Here is a 16743-nt window from a genome sequence, read left to right on the forward strand (position 1 = left end):
ATGTTTTACAGGAGTCAACGTCCTTTGTCTCTTAGTTTCATAGGACTCAATATCCTTTGTCTTTTTAGTTTCATAGGAGTCGACATCTGTTGTCTTTATGTTTTTGTAGGACTCAACGTCCTTTGTCTTTATATTTTCATAAGAATCAACGTCCTCTCTCTTTATGTTTCATAGGACTCAACATCCTCCGTCTTTATGTTTTCATAGGACTCTACGTCCTCTGTCTTTATGTTTTCATAGTACTCAATGTCCTTTGTCTTTATGTTTTCATAGTACTTAATGTCCTCTGTCTTTATGTTTAATAGGACTCAACATCCTGTCTTTATGTTTTCATAATACTTAACTTCCTCTGCCTTTATGGTTTCGTAGACCTCAAAGTCCCCTATCTTTATGTTTTGTTGGATTCAACGTCCTCGGTCTTTATGTTTTCATAGGACTTAACGTCTTCTAACTTTATGGTTTCGTAGGACTCAACGTCCTATACTTTATATTTTCATAGGACTCAACGTCCTCTATCTTTATGTTTTCATAAGAATCAACATCCTCTGTCTCTATGTTTCGTAGGAATCAACATTCTCTGTCTTTATGTTTTTATAGGACTCAATGTTCTCTACTTTATGTTTTCATAAGACTCAATGTCCTTTGTCTTTATGTTTCATAGAACTCAAAGTCCTATGCTTTTTGTTTCATGAGACTCGTTTCCTTGTCTTGTCGTTGAACTCAAGTTCTTTATTTTGTTGGTACACCAAATTCTTTTTTTTTTCAAATATTCTTCATTCTCATGTTGTGAGCTTTCGAGGAATCATCCAAACATAATTAGTGTCTTTGTCTTTACTTATCTTTTACATTCATTAAAAGATAAGTAAAGAGATGCAGTTGTTAGACCCTAATTATGTCTGGGTCCAAAAAAATAGAAAAGGAGAAAACATAAAAAAATATAATAATAAAAAATAAAAAAGAGAGAAAAAAACAAAAAAAATAGTAGAAAACGAAAAAAATAAATAAAAAAGACAGACTATGTGACCTATTGGGCTCTCGAGGAGAGCCCATTTGGTCAAGAGGAAGGAACACAATGCATAAAAGAGGAAAGTCTTTGCATTAATGACATAGAGGGCGCACGGATCCTGAGGACGAAAATGGACCAATTATGTCACGCCATTTGAAGACGCCGTCAAAGAAGAGATAGGGGTCACCAAGTAATCTCTCATTCCCTCACCCTCTCACGTTTTCCTCTCCCTTTCCTCTCTTCCCCATTCTTTCTTTCTTTTCTTGATCTACTACTTCATTCTGTCCATTCCCGTCGGTGGGCACTTTGGCTGTTAGCGAGGTTTCCGTGGATTGAATCAATATTTTCCTTTTGTTGTTGCATTTCGTTTTAAGTTTTCATTGCCTCTGCCATCCCTATGGCTGCCTTGCACCGTTGGCCCTGCACCAGTGGTGCCGAGGAGGTGTGCCACCATTCGTGGAGGCGTGCCACCCTCCGTGGTGGTTTCCACCTTTTCTGCGACGTTTTAGGGTTGAGGCACATAGGGTTTTTCCAACCCTGTTGCCTAATTGTGGTTGGGTCTGGTTGCCTGACCCAATTCCAACCATAACCATAAAAACAAGAAGAATATTACTTTTTACAACTCATTTTTTATATATACACCTCCATTTTCTGTTGGCCCTGCCCCTTATTAAAGTCTGAAATAAAATGAAAACCACTATCTACATTCACTTTTTTAACACATGCACCTTCTTCAATGTTGGGCTTAGTGCGTTATTTTTGTGAAGTCTGGAATAAAATAAATGTTGATGGTTTTACCCCCCCCCCCTCCCCTCCTTTATATATGCACCCTTGCCACTTAGGAGGGTGATTAAACCCGCCATGTCAACATCCCATCAGTGTTGACTAAGTCTAAGTTAACCCTTTGGCTTTGACATAAAAAGAAAGTAAAAATAATTATAAATATTAGTGGATAGCTATTTATTTTATTTTATTTCTTTATTGTCTATATCGTTTATTTTATCCTTCAATGTATTTTTCTTTTTACCATTGCCTAGTTAGTTTGTTTAATTAATAATGTATTGTAATATCTCGTTATTCATCTTTTTCCCCATGTTTCAATCCTGCATTCTTAATTACTAAGTTTACTTTCCACTTCTATTCTATTCATCTTTATTCTCATTTTATTTATTTGATTTCCTAGCACTACTTCAATTATTTATTTATTTTTGAAAATCCGCATTAGCATTCTTTAGTACACGCTTATGCTCTTTTTACTCCATGTTGGGTCTCCGACTTGCTTGATTTTATAAAATCTACCCCAAAACTAAAGTCTTTTCTAAAAGGAGTAAAATTCTCACATAAATGAACACTTAATTCTCCCTTTTCACGTTTCACAGACTCCATGATGGGTCTCTGACTTGCTTGGCAGTGTTTCAATAAAGTGTGAGTAAATTTTGTGAATGTCATGCTTGGTCTTCGACTTGCTTGAATTCACAAAGTTTACCACAAAATCAAAATCTTTCCAAAATAATAATAATAATAATAATAATAATAATAAAATAATTAACTCGACACACAAGCTCTTTTTCTATAAAAAAAACTACGTAAGTCTCATTTTCTCATTGCATCTCAGCATACGTAGGAGCAACAGCAAACACCTTGTTGACCTAAAAAACTAAAAAAAAAACATAAAATTTCTTCTATTTTCTAAAAATATTGCTTTCTTTTCCCCCTAAATAAACAAAAATATAACAAACATAATTTATGTTCTCAAGGGAAGATAATAATTAAAAATTCATTTTATCTGTAGCACACTCGATTACTCAACATACGTAGGAGCAACAGCAAACACCTTGTGACCTAAAAAACTAAAAAAAACATAAAATTTCTTCTTTTTTCTAAAAATATTTCTTTCTTTTTCCCCTAAATAAACAAAAATATAACAAACATAATTCATGTTCTCAAGGGAAGATAACAATTAAAAATTCATTTTATTTTTAGCACACTCGATTAAAGGTCGTCATCTTCATGACGGACGTATGGGATGCTAACACCTTCTCCGTACGTAAATGACTCCTGAATCCTTTTTTCTCAAATCGTAAACCATTTCTTTTTTTTTTTTCCTAACATTTTTCTTAAATAAATATTGGTGGGGAGTCCCCAAGTTTTCCTTTTTTTGGGAAACAATTTATCTAAAATTTTAGTTCGCTGTCTCGTCGTGGCCCACGTTGCGACATTAGGGTTTAGGAGTATTTGACAAATCAAAGTTTATGGTTACCTCACAAATTTGGGTTTAGGGGTATTTGACGAATTAGGGTTTATGAGTACTTGATTGATTAGTGTTTTGTGTTACTTGATCAAATAGGGTTTGTGGTTATTTGACAAATTGATTAATTAGGGTTTAGGGTTACTTGACAAATTATAGCTTAGGGTTACTTGACAAATTATGGTTTATGGGTACTTGACTAATTAGGGTTTATGGGTACTTGACTAATTAGGGTTTAGTATTACTTGACCAATTTGGGTTTAGGGTTACTTGACCAATTTGGGTTTAGGGGTATTTGATAAATTAGGGTTTATGAGTATTTGACAAATTAGGATTTAAGGTTACTTGACAAATTAGGGCTTAGGGGTATTTGACTAATTATGATTTATGTGTACTTGACTAATTAGGGTTTAAGGTTACTTGACTAGTTAGAGTTTGGTGTTATTTGACAAATTAGGGTTTAGTGTTACTTTAAAAATTAGGGTTTATGGGTACTTGACTATTAAGGGTTTAGTGTTATTTGATCCATTAGTGTTTAATTAATTTTGATACAAATTATGTTAATGATGACAAACATTATGTTTTTAACCGTAATCAAATTAATTGTTACATAAATTACCTTTTATATACATTTAAATTAGTGATGACTTAAATTACTCTTTAATGATTTGATTACGTTTATAAATAATAATATGTATCCAATTAATTTAATTTATTTTTAAAAAACATTGAGTACTATTAAAAATGATAAATTATATCACAATTAATTTGATTACTTTAAAAAATATATATTTCATTTATAATTAATAAAAATCGTAAAAAAATAGCAAAAATACGATTTCATTGTATTCTTTGTCGAGATGCACAATAAAATCTTATTTTCGTTATTTATTTTTTAAAACAAAAAATACACAACAAAAATACGAATATGTTATGTCTGAATGAAGCTCACAATGAAATCATGATTTTGTTATATAATTTTTTCATAAAACATGATGCACAACATAATCATGATTCCATTGTGTAAGGAGGGTTAAAAAACATCAAAATCAAGATTCAGTTGTATACTATAAAACGGAATCAGGATTTCGTTGAACCATTTTTGCATCCCCTAATGCAACGGAAGATGATTCTGTTATGTATTGTGGGTGAGGGTAAATTTGAAATTTTGAATGATGATAGGTGCCAATAACAACCCCTAAGGCTTCTTGATTCGAGGCAAAAAAAAAAGGTCAATCTAACTCAAAAGCTACTAAGCCTATTTAATTTAGGAAATTAATATTGGCACTACCAATACTGCTATTAAACTACCTATACGGACTACTTTTTTATTTTATTTCAAAAATACTCTTTCCAAGAAAACATAATTCTATTGAGCAGGATTAAAAGGGGGATGAAAAAAAACAACGAAAAAATAATTTCATTGTACAACAACGGAATCATATTTTTATTGTTGGCTCAAATCCCAATCACCATCTCAAATCCATTGACAGCAACAACAAAACCCGTAACTACAGGATCCCGGTGGGTGCCGATGACACGGTGGTGCAAGGGAGTATGTGCTGGATCTGGACGGAGGTGTAGGCGCACAGCAGTGCTGGAGGACAGGGGTGGGGTGGCTCAATGAATGTTTATAGCACAGAAATTAATAATAAAATTAATAACTTATCGAGAAATTCAAATATTCAATCAGATTGCAGACACGGACCACGATAAACTACGCAAAGGTTATTAACATACCCTAAGAGGAATCAAAATGGCAAGACAGGCATGCATTAAAACCCTTTGCAATCAGGGAATCACTCTTTCAAACTAAGTCTTGCATTTTGAACCTTTACTGATAGCTTTAACTTCTGTTCTTCCATATCCTTTAGCACAGCCAGCAAGTTTGCTCTATAAACTTCACATCGTTGATTTGTGGCCTCTAACTCAGCAGTCAACTCTCCTATTTTCTTTTGCTTCTCCGCCTGTTGCATAGGATCCAAAAGGAATTTTTTTATAATACCACGTCTATTAACAAAAATACAGGCCACATATAAGATGTTGTCAGTTCTTACTCTAATGTGTACACTTATGCAAATGCAAATACACAAACTTTGTGTCATAATTCTATAAAATAATTAGTAAAAAAGAAACATAAATTTATAGCATAATGTTAAAAGCTTAGCAAGATGAGCGCAAATATAAGGTGGCATCAAGACAATGTCAGATCCAAGTCCATATAAACAGCCTCAATTTCAAGAGGTTCAATTTAAACTTACAGGCTAAACAAATTAAACTTGTTAAATTACTAAGAGGAGTTGAGAAAAAAGATCACCAGTCAAGTCGAAGAAGTCCATCACAGACAAACAAGCATGTTATGACCAAAACATATGCAATACAGATTCTTCACATAAAATAGTATAAATAGCACATATTTTTCAAGGGAAAATTACAATCAGCCTCTTAGACTTTACCCTTTTGCAAAATGGCATCACCCAACGTTAAATTTGTCCCAATCTATTAACTTAAAAAAATATTACAATAGACCCTTCTGTTTAGCTACCATTTAACTCAACAAGGGAAGAGCTACGTGACATCTAATCCATTCATTTGTGAATAATCTTTTTGACCAATTATTTATTTATTTTTGTTTTAAAATATAATTTACGAGGTTTTTAAATCATCAACAATTTAAAAAATAGTAAGTGGCATGGAGTCCAACCACCATGCCACAACATCAAACCCCGTCATCACCCAAACAGTAACCATGCACCACAAAAATCTTGAACAAAAATAAATGAGACAAAGAAATCTATAATGCATTAATCCTAAACCCAGCACTCGCAATCACCACCACCCACTGTCACCAGGCAGAACATAGGTTAAAATCAAGATGCAACCTGTCTACAACTGCATGCACACCAAAGCAGAGCTCCCCAACCAAAATGTGCAAACCCACCCATTCTAGAGATTTGTTCATCAAAGTGGTTTTTACCTCTTCCTAAATCAATCTTCCCAGTTTTCAACAAATATATTAGATTTCACAATTTACTTAAGTTTTTGTTTAAAAAGATAATTTTGTTTTTCTAATTTATGAACATTTATTAAATAAACAAATAAAGCAGAAAAAAAATGGATTGTGAGGATTTGATGATATGGATGGATAGTCTTTTGACATGTCCTCAAGTGTTCACATGGTAAGCACACCTCTGTAATGAGTTAAAGGATGCTATAAAAAACAAAAGGATTTACTGGCACATGAGAAATACTAGCAACAAACTAACATTATCTTTCCAACACACTCTTTATAAGGTAGTATTCATGTTGGCCCCACTAAATACAGCTCACATCCCCAAACTAGTAGAACTCACATGAAGTTCAACTAATATGAGAGAGTCTTAAGAAGAAAGTATTAGAGAATACATTGCTAGTTTTTTTTTATCAGCCAATAAAAAGAGATTATATTAAAAAACAAGGTACAAGGGGTACCCTAACCCATATACAAATTTGCATAACAGTGCCAAACAAAAAGCCAATCAAATTGCACAAGATGTTATCCCTTCCCATCCCAACGATCAGCAATAAATACCGGTCTATAAGATTCCCCAACATTCAATTATCATAGCATTAACATTGCAGCCCACAAAAACCCAAGGAGAATACATTGCTATTATTCCTCATTGGTATATTATGTAAAGTTTAAGGATTAATTGAGACAAGTTTAAAGTTGATGGTAGCACTTTGTAGAAGATCAAACATAAATGTTATTTACTTACCACATTGAAAAGCATTACCTAGAAAACAACAAGCATGATCTCCAAGTGCCAGCTTGGAGGTTGTACAAGGGGGGGAAACTGCCCCCTTCCCCTTCCTTTTGTACATTTTTTTTTTGCTTCAACACAAAAACATGTACAGTAATAGTATAGTTCCTTGGATGCAGCTCATTGTAGAATTTGCCAGGGAAAGACTTTGTGTACATAATTGTTCTAGTGAGAACCTAATGGCTTTATCATCTAAGGAAAAAATCTTAAGTTCAAAGAAACTAACCACAGATTGATTGCTTGGAACATCTTCATCTGCTACAAGCAATTCACCCCTGCTTCCATTGGTTGCTGTAGCTCCCTCTGCTGTTCCAGAACTCTGATTTTTTATGGTGCAAACCTTCTTAGCAGCTTCTTTCAGAGCTCTCATGGCAACATGATAGATTTGGATTGATTTTGCACCTTCTTCAACATATTTGATTGCTTCTTGTCGTAAATTGTTATAACAAACTGGTACAGATTCACGAGAAGTACTTGGCAATTCAGATGCATGTTCATCTAACAATGTACCGGTTTTAGCATTCCTTGTCCAGCATGTCAACACATACTGAGATGGAAGAGTGAGAACATTTTTAGCTCTGAAGACTGACAGTATATGCCTACAAATAATTCCTGAAAATTCAAACATCTGACAGCTGCAACTAGCTTTCATCTCAAAAGAATTAAAAGTCACAACATGAGATTTTTGGTTTTCCCCAAATTTGGCAACTCGATATGTAGTGATTGTTCCTGAATCATCAATTTTTATAGCAGGATTTGCAAGAGTCTCTACTAACTCCTCTTGGAATTTCATGAATATCTTTCTCGTGTAAAGACTCGCAGCTTGTTTTTCCATAGGAGATGGTGTTTTTAAAACTGGACTACTATTAGTAGTGTCATAATCTGCTTTTAATTCTTTTTCGTGCCAACTTGACACGGCTTTCTCGTATTGTCTAACCAATACCTGTAGAGTGGTGGATGAATTCACATATCCATCAAAGAAAGAAATCAAATATTCATTTCCCTCATTCAAAGATATCTCTCCAAAGAAAGTCTCCCGCAAGTACACAGGAACCCAATGTTGTCGTGAGTTGTATATTGACTGAAGCCACTCATTGTCCATGACGTAGAATCTTTCCAAGAGTGAGTGCCAATAAGACTCAAACTCATCAATAGTCTCACTTTCATGAACGCATTTCTTGAATTCAGTTTCAAAAGCAGGATATGACTGACATAAATGAGCCAGTTTGCCTCGGGTTTCTCTGAATATGCTCCATTCACAAAACCGATGGCGAGTTGAAGGGAGAACTTGGGCAACAGTAACTTGTATGAAAGGGTCCAAATCTGTTGTAATAGAGACAGGGTGGCGGCCAGACATGGCATGAAGCCAAGTCCTGAATAGCCATATAAATGACGACTCAGATTCATTGAAAATCAATGCACAACCAAATAACACAGGTTGCCCATGATGATTCAACCCATTGAAAGAGGTAAATGGAACCCGGCATCGGTTAGTCTTGTAGGTTGTGTCCAATATAACAGCATCTCCAAAATAAGAGTAGTTTGTTCTAGATGTTGCATCAGCCCAAAATATATTCCCACACGCGAGATTATTGACATCCTGGACTGCATAAAAGAAAGCAGGATTCTCTGCCTGCATATGCTTCAAGTAGTCCAATACGTGATGACCCCCACCACCAAGGGGACACTGTCTAGTGATACTCATTTGTGCTGTAGGGGACAAGGTAAAGTGCTGGTGGAATAGGATACACTATAACTTCATCAAAGATTGTAGTCAACCTATGTCCAAGGAACAATACACATCAAGTTATCAAGTTATATAAATTCATTCTATATAAAACACCGACAAGGGGGTCTAGCTCAATTGGTTGAGCAATGTGCGTGAGTTGTTGTAAACCCAGATTAAAAAAACACCAACAAGGGAAAAAAAATAAAGCTTCAATAAAAAAGATGAAGTTGCAAATACATAAATACCACCAGGAAAATTACATGAACCCATTGGCCTACTCAACACAATTAACAATATAGGTTCTAGCCTTGTGAACTCCTCTCCACCAAAAGAACACTGTTCAGACCCTCCCCCCAACACACATAAAATAAACACCATATAAAAGGAATGTTTGTCTGTTTTTCAAAATTAAAATATCAAAATATAGTGGTGGAGTATTCATGGGGTATACAGTTCAAAATCCCATCAAGACAGTTTTTGGTTTTAAAAGTTACCTTGTAGGACCATATAACCAAATGTTTTGATTACCAAGTGCAACTGTGCTTACTAGTATATGATGAAGTATTAAATTTTCAATCAGATTCACAAAGTAAACAACTACTTTCTTCCTATGAATTAGCCATACACAGGTTATTTCTTCAGGGAATAAGGAAGCCCAAGAGTTTACAAATGCAACTAACAGTCAAATTAGTCCAGTTCCAAAAATATCAAAAAGATCGGATTAAAGATGTTCACAACCATAATTAAAAATGCACTGTTAAAATGTTAATATATTCCCTGACTTGCAGCTCCTCATTATTGCGGACATAGTAGTATTTAAGAAATCTAAACAAAACAAAAAATGGCTTCACCTGTTGTCCTCATTGACACCGCCTTTTTTCCATATTCTTCCCAAGGCCACAAGGGATATAGCACATTTTAAAGTCTCCACCTATAACCAAAAGAGAAATAAAGCAGGTTTCGGTTTGAAGTTATGGAAGATAATAAAAGTAGAAATAACAGAATGAGCGTATAGGATATGAGGATGTGATATATCCTCACCATAAAGTTAGCAGTAGTGACTCTATACTCATAATTGCCAGCTCTCTTGGACCAAACGATTAGAATGCCTTGCGAACTAGTAAGAACAGTCAATGCAAGTGTAACAACTGACCTATACCAACAGGCAACAGGGATAATAATTAAGAAATCAAACAAGTAAGTATTTCACTTATTATATGTGAATTGTTTTCATACTTGCGCTTCCACTTTACTTACTTTCTCCCTGTGGCTGTCAATTTTGGTTTCTCCCTCGGAAGTCAAATCGTTATCTGGGACCGGAAGAGATACGAAACGGTACAACACAACTATCCATTATCCAGCCCGGAGGAGCGATAGCGATACCGGTACCTGACAGCAAAAATGATTTTCCAACGTCCTCAACGCCCACATCCCTAACTTCATCCTACAACAACAATGCATCAAAATCGTACTATTAATTGAAGAAATATGCGAAAAAACACTCACCTCGTCTTTGATTTTCCTGTAATCCATTATATCACAGAGATCTACGCTTTGTGCATTGGATAAACAGAGTTCAAACTCTAAACTTTCCTCGATGCACCGGCAACAGATCTCGGCTGCTCACCAATTATGATATGATAAGGCCACGCTCTCTTTCCGATCTCTCTTTGCTGTGCTCAAATACATGGTTACTATCACTCTAAATTAGGCTTAATTATATTTTTTAATTTTTTTTTTAAATATTATCCTTAATAAATTAATTTAACATATTTTTTCAACTTTTTTATTATAAATTTTTTTCTACTTTTTTATTTTTTCAAATTTTATGCCTAACTTTTTAAGCTTAATAATGGATAAATGATTCAGATAAAATTTGTAAATTTCTCTCGGACTCGTCATACGAGATCGTCGGGTTGAAAGGCTCGTGGTTGAACATTTGTATTGTATATTCTAACTGCTTGAAGTTTGACAGGCTCTTCCTTAATCCTCGTTATTTCACAAATTTCTTTGATAGTTTCAAGTTCTATTCTTATATTCTCTTCTTTCTACTATTGCTGAAATAGTAGTCTCATTATCGACGGTTTCCGACTTCTACAAGGATCATGGTGTTTGTGCCATATGTGAGTGAGTAAGGAGTTTTGTTGGTAGCTGTCTAGGGTGTGCAGTGGTATGCCCATAGTATGTTGTAGAGTTCTTTTTTCCATAAGCCTATAGACTTGTCGAGTCTAGTTCGTAGGGCCATGAAGATGACTCTATTAGCTGTCTATCCATTAGTCTGAGGATGTTCGACAGAGGTGACTAGGTGCTTGATGCCTAGTCTTGTGAGGAAGTCTTCAAAAGTCTGAGCTTTGAATTGGGTGTCGTTGTCGGTGACAATGGCGTATGGGAGGTCGTAACTACAAATGAGGTGCTTCTAGGTGAATTTTTCCACCTCGTTGGTCGTAATGTCCTGAAGTGGTCTTGCTTCTATCCACTTGGTGAAGTAGTCGATGTCGACTAGTAACTATTTGACAGCTCATAAGGCTTTTGGCAACGGTCTCAGTGTGTCCATTCCGCACATGGCAAAGGGCCAAGGGGAGATCAGACTGTGAAGGTTGTTAGGAGTAGTGTGTGGCACGTCTGCAAACTATTGACATCGCCTACATGTCCTGGTGAAGTCAAGGGTGTATGCCCTAAGTGTTGGCCAATAGTAGCCTGCTCACATCATTTTGGTGGCTAGGGAGCACCCTCCGGTGTGGAGTCCACAAATCCCTTCGTGAAGTTCTCTTATTACGTAGTCTGCCTGTTGGCTGTTTAGGCATTTGAGTAGGGGTGTTGTCAACCCTCTTTTGAATAGCTCGCCATTAAGGATAACGTAGTAGCTGGCCTTCTGTCTAAGGTGTCAGGCTTCGTCCTCATTCATTGGTAGGACCATCCGTATTATGAAGTTTTTGTATAGGGTCATCCAGTTTGGTTCCTCCTCTTCTCTAGTCATAATTTCCTCAACATCTATGGTGGGAGTTTGGAGCGTCTCCTAGATGATGGTCTTGAGGTGTTTGGCCTTCTTGGTGCTGACCAGCTTAGAGAGTAGGTCCGCTCAGGTGTTGTTTTCCCTAAGGATGTAATACATTTTGAAACATTCAAAATTGTCGATTAGAGACTTCGCTACGTGATAATACTTGAGCAGCACTGTTTCCTTGGTCTAGTATGTGATGGCAAACTATCCTTGGACAAGCTACGAGTCTTTGTAGCATCGTAGCCACTTGGCTCCAACTTCTCTGGCTAGCTTCAGATCTACAATGAGCGCCTCTTACTCTACCTGATTGTTTGAGGCTCTGAAATTGAGGTTAAGGGCTTGCTCTAGAGTGATATTGTTATGGTCTTCGAGGATAATCCTTGCCCCATTTCCTTTTACGTTAGACGCATCATCAACAAAAATGATCCACCAGCATGGGTGGTTGTGTCGTTCTAGCGAATTCTGCCAGAAAGTCAACCATGAATTGTGTCTTCATGGGGCCGTGTGGTTCGTGTGGTTCGTAGTGAATGTTGAACTTTGAAAGTTCATAGGACCAGGCTATCATTCTTTCTGCGAGTTCGGGCTTTCTCAAAATTTGTTTGATGGGATAGTTTGTTTTGACTACCACTTGATAACTCTAGAAGTATGGCCTAAGTCGTTGTGCCGAGGTCACGAGTGCAAGTAAGGCTTCTCCAAAGGGGATAGTTATCTCCAATTTCTTGAAGATGTCAAGGAAACGAGCCAAGTGTCGTTCCTTATCTTTCTTGGACGACACCAGAGGATATGGTGCTTCCTTCCCAAAGCATGAGACAACCTCTTTCTTATTTTCTCTGGCCAACTCATTCTTTGTTTTCTTTTCTTCCCCTTTTTCTTTCTTTTCTTCATTTTTTTCTTCTTTCTCTTCATCATTTATTTTTTTCTCTCTCAATTGATTTTCTTCTTCTTTAGCTAGTAGCTCTTGCTCATGACTATTCCCCCTTTCATCTTCCACCATGATTACCTTCTTGCCTCAGGTCATGATAGCTTTGCATTATTCTTTGGGATTGTTCTCAGTATTAGCCCCAAAGCTTCTAGAAGAATTATCGGCTATCTGCTTAGACAACTGTCCTACTTGAATTTCCAAGTTCTTGATAGTAGACTCTGTGCTCTTGTGATTGGACATAGTAACCTGCAAGAACTGAGCAAAAGTCTCTTCCAACTTGGTTGTTCTCTCATAAAGGCTAGGCGCTTGATTTTGAGGCCTGTTGGATGATCCTCCTTGGTCTTTATTGAATTGGTTTCCAGGATGAGACCTCCATTGCCCTTGATTCTGATTAAAATTGGAACCTTGCTGGTAACCTACTAATCCTCTAGCATTAAATCCTGGTCGGTGCTGATTCCCCGTATAATTCACCTCCTTTGCAGCTTCATCAAGAGATATACAGCAACCAGATTCATGAGCTCTTCCATATATGCTACATCCTCCAACCTACAGAGTTGTTGAATGTGAGGGTTGAGTCACTTGCAATTGGGTTGGCAACTTACTAAGTGTCTCCGTCAATGATTCTAGCTGCTTAGCTAGCAGCTTATTCTGTGCCAACAGTGCATCTTGTGAGGAAAGCTCCAGCAAACTTCTCTTTGTAGGCACATGAGCCCGATCACGCAAAATAGCATGATCACTAGAAGCCATATTTTCTATCAACTCCATAGCTTCTTCAGGAGTCTTCAATTTAATTTTCCCTCCAGCAGAAGAATCCAATAATTGCTTGGACTATGGCCTCAACCCATCTATAAAAATGTTAAGTTGAATTGGCTCGGAGAATCCATGAGTTGGTGTTTTCTACAGCAAACTACGGAATCTCTCAAGCACTTCACTCAGGGATTCATCTGGGAATTGATGGAATGAAGAGATAGCGGCCTTGCCTTCAGCTGTCTTGGACTCAGGAAAATACTTCTTCAAAAACTTCTCTACAACCTTCTCCCAAGTCTTTAAATTGTTTCCCTTAAAAGAGTGCAACCACCTCTTAGCTTCTCCAGCCAAGGAAAATGAAAATAAACTGAGTCTCACTGCATCTTCTGGCACACCGACAATCTTCACTTTGTTGCAAATCTCAATCTAAGTAGCCAAGTGTGCATAAGGGTCTTCATTTGGCAATCCATGAAACAAATTTCCTTGAATCAGCTAAATCAAGGAATGAGGATAAGTGATGTTGTAAGCTTTAACTTCCAGCCGTGCAATGCTTGTGAAGAATTACGGCACGGTTGAGCTAGAATAATCTTCAAGAGTAACCTTTCGTGGTTGATCTTCAGCCATAATTAGAACTTCAGAGGCACCTACTTCAGATTCTCTTAACTCTGGAAAGACTGAAGATCATTCAGATGATTGAGCTTTCTCCAAACTTGGTTGTGTTGTCCTTTCCTGCAAAATTTTTCTCCTTCTCTCGGCGTTGTTTCTCCTGCAAGTAGCCTCTATCTCCAAATCTAATGGAACTAAATCACCTGCAGAAGAGTTGCCTCGCATACAAGAAACACTAAAATGACCAGCAATTAACCAAATCAAGAGAGCGTAATTCTAACTAACTATTCACAAAATCAATCAAAAAATAATGAATAAATGTCTACAAATTGAAGTATACTTTCTAAATGGAAAGAAGTTCCCCGGCAACGACGCCAAAAACTTTGTTCGCTCTTCGGAAAACCTAATCGGAAAGTGTACCGAGTCGCGCAAGTAATATAAAACGGTAAGAACCGAGTATCGAATCACAGGGAACTTGTTTCACTCAGAAAATACGTGTCCAATGAGCAAACATTTGTTTAAAGCAGTAAATGTTAAATGGGGTTTTTATATGAAAATCTAATCAACTACAAACTAAAATATCTAGAAGTTGAGAAGTAAAAACAGTCAAGTAAAAAGCGTTTGGTCATTCTACTGAACTTGTTTTGATGTTGCTAAAGGTTTTTCTCTATTTAACGTTGTTTTAGTGTTCTTATGCTGAAAAATTACCCAAACCAAGATCCCTCGAGTGAATGGGCCTAACTCTATTTAAACCTCATCCTTGATCCCTCAACAAACTTAGTTTAAATGAGTTGCATTAAGATTACAACATACTAAAGACTAAATCACTGCACTCCATTCCTAGACATACAGTTTTCTAGCTTGCTTTATCAAGTTCTAAGGCTTTAAAACTCCAAGGAGTGTTACAATCCCTTGCTCTATTGGTCCAGTGTCAATTGGTAAAGCCATCATTGACTTAGGGGCAAGTATAAATTTGATGCCTCTCTCCATTTGTAGAAGAATTGGAGAGTTGGAAATTATGCCAACAAGAATGACATTGCAGCTGGTAGATCATTCTATTACAAGGCCTTATGGCGTGATTGAACATGTCCTCGTCAAGGTGCGGCAATTTACCTTCCCTTGGGACTTTGTTGTCATGGATATTGAGGAGGATGCTGAAATCCCACTTATTTTGGGTCGTCCATTCATGGTAACCACCAATTGTGTGGTGGATATGGGGAAAGGTAAAATTGAAATGGGTGTAGATGATCAGAAGATCAAATTTGATTTGTTTGATGCAGAAAAGCACTTACTTGACAGGAACATCTGTTCTAAGATGGATGAGCTTAAGAATGAGATGGTTCTGATGGCCAGAGCCAAGCTTGCTCCAGACCCATGAGGTAACATGCATTAAGCTAGTGACGTTAAAAAAGCGCTTACTAGGAGGCAACCCAGCTCTTTTTCCTTTATTTTATTAATCATTGCATATAGTTAGGTTTCAACTTGTTTGTGATTGCTAGAGTAAGTCATCAACATGTTTTGTATGATAACATGGGATTGTTTGAGCTTCTTTGAAGTTGTGGATGAAGAATAACTTAGAAAATTTTTCAGTCATCAACTCGCTCAGCCCGCCCTGTGCGCTAAGCGAATCATTCTTCATGCGCTGAGCAAGCCACTACTCGCGCTAAGCGCATCAAACCCTACCCATTGGCTGAAGGGGCCTCGCTAAGCGAGAGCATTACGCTAAGCTCAAAAACCTCTTTGGAATTGCAATTATTGGAATTGGTCTAAGCGAGTCATCTAGCCAAGCACGCAGCATAGTCTCGCTAAGTGCATCAGTGCGCTAAGCGCAAATAAACTTAGAGTAGAGTGGCATTTGCTGTAGGGCTTCTCCAAAAGGGATAGTTATCTCCAATTTCTTGAAGATATCAAGAAAACAAGCAAAATGTCATTCCTTGTCTTTCTTGGATGGCACCAAAGGATATTGCACTTCCTTCCCTGAGCATGGGACAACCTCCTTCTTCTTTTCTCTAGCCAACTCACTCTTTGTCTTCTTTTCTTCCTCTTTTTCTCTTTTTTTTTCATTTTTTTCTTCTTTCTCTTCACCATTTATTTTCTTCTCTCTCAACTAATCTTTTTCTTTTTCTTTTTCTTTTTCTTCTTCAGCTCCTAACTCTTGCTCATCCACATTCCTCCCTTCATTTTCCACTATGATTGCCTTCTTGCCTCTAGTCATGACAACTTTGCATTCTTCCTTAGGATTTTTCTCAGTGTTGGCTCTGAAACTTCCAGAAGAATTCTCAGCTATTTGCTTGGCTAACTGTCGTACATGAATCTCCAAGTTCTTTATGGCAGACTCTGTGCTCTTGTGATTAGACATAGTAACCTGCATGAACTGAGCCAAAGTCTCATCCAGCTTGGTTGTTCTCTCATAAAGGCTAGGCCCTTGATTTTGAGGCCTGTTGGATGATCCACCTTGGTCTTTGTTGAACTAGTTTCCAGGATGATTTTAATGAAAAAAAAATTGTGGCAGTTTTAGTGAATACCATTTTTAAATTAGTTATTTTAATATTTAAAATCCTACCCATGTTAGTATCTTAATGATCGAAATGGATTCATTCATAAACAAAGGAGGAAAGCGTGATCGAATGCTTCATTCAAACAGTCACATTCTTTTTTTCATTTTACAATTATAATTTGTGTAA

The 16743-nt window shown here is 36.7% G+C and overlaps 1 protein-coding gene across 6 annotated transcripts; it reads right to left on the reverse strand.

Annotated features, from left to right (window-relative positions):
• Nucleotides 1-4648: 4648 nt before the first annotated feature.
• LOC100781438 (protein FAR1-RELATED SEQUENCE 9) lies at nt 4649-10475 on the reverse strand. Of its 6 annotated transcripts, XR_005887707.1 has the most exons (7): nt 10293-10475; nt 10044-10230; nt 9828-9939; nt 9638-9717; nt 7284-8836; nt 4995-5221; nt 4649-4851 (listed from the first exon to the last, which is right to left on the reverse strand). XR_005887707.1 is itself a non-coding variant. In XM_006572850.4 (6 exons), exons 5-6 carry the CDS (start codon nt 8760-8762, stop codon nt 5054-5056), a joined length of 1647 nt encoding a protein of 548 aa, XP_006572913.1. In that variant the 5' UTR covers nt 8763-8836; nt 9638-9717; nt 9828-9939; nt 10044-10175; nt 10293-10475; the 3' UTR covers nt 4649-5053. The 6 variants fall into 6 exon arrangements, 5 of the variants coding, with proteins under 5 accessions (XP_006572913.1, XP_006572912.1, XP_040863743.1 ...); XM_006572850.4 differs by having other exon boundaries at nt 4649-5221; nt 10044-10175; XM_006572849.4 differs by having other exon boundaries at nt 4649-5221; nt 10044-10219.
• Between the last annotated feature and the right edge of the window lie 6268 nt (nt 10476-16743).

The sequence above is a fragment of the Glycine max genome, chromosome 1 (genome assembly GCF_000004515.6).
Source record: "Glycine max cultivar Williams 82 chromosome 1, Glycine_max_v4.0, whole genome shotgun sequence".
Taxonomy (NCBI): Eukaryota; Viridiplantae; Streptophyta; class Magnoliopsida; order Fabales; family Fabaceae; genus Glycine; species Glycine max.

Excerpts from the sequence above, each read along its gene's own strand:
- LOC100781438 (XM_006572850.4), bottom strand. The coding sequence starts at position 8,762 with ATGAGTATCACTAGACAGTGTCCCCTTGGTGGTGGGGGTCATCACGTA. Across the intron at positions 5,222-7,283 it reads TTCCAAGCAATCAATCTGTG|GCGGAGAAGCAAAAGAAAAT; the intron begins GTTAGTTTCTTT and ends CCTATGCAACAG.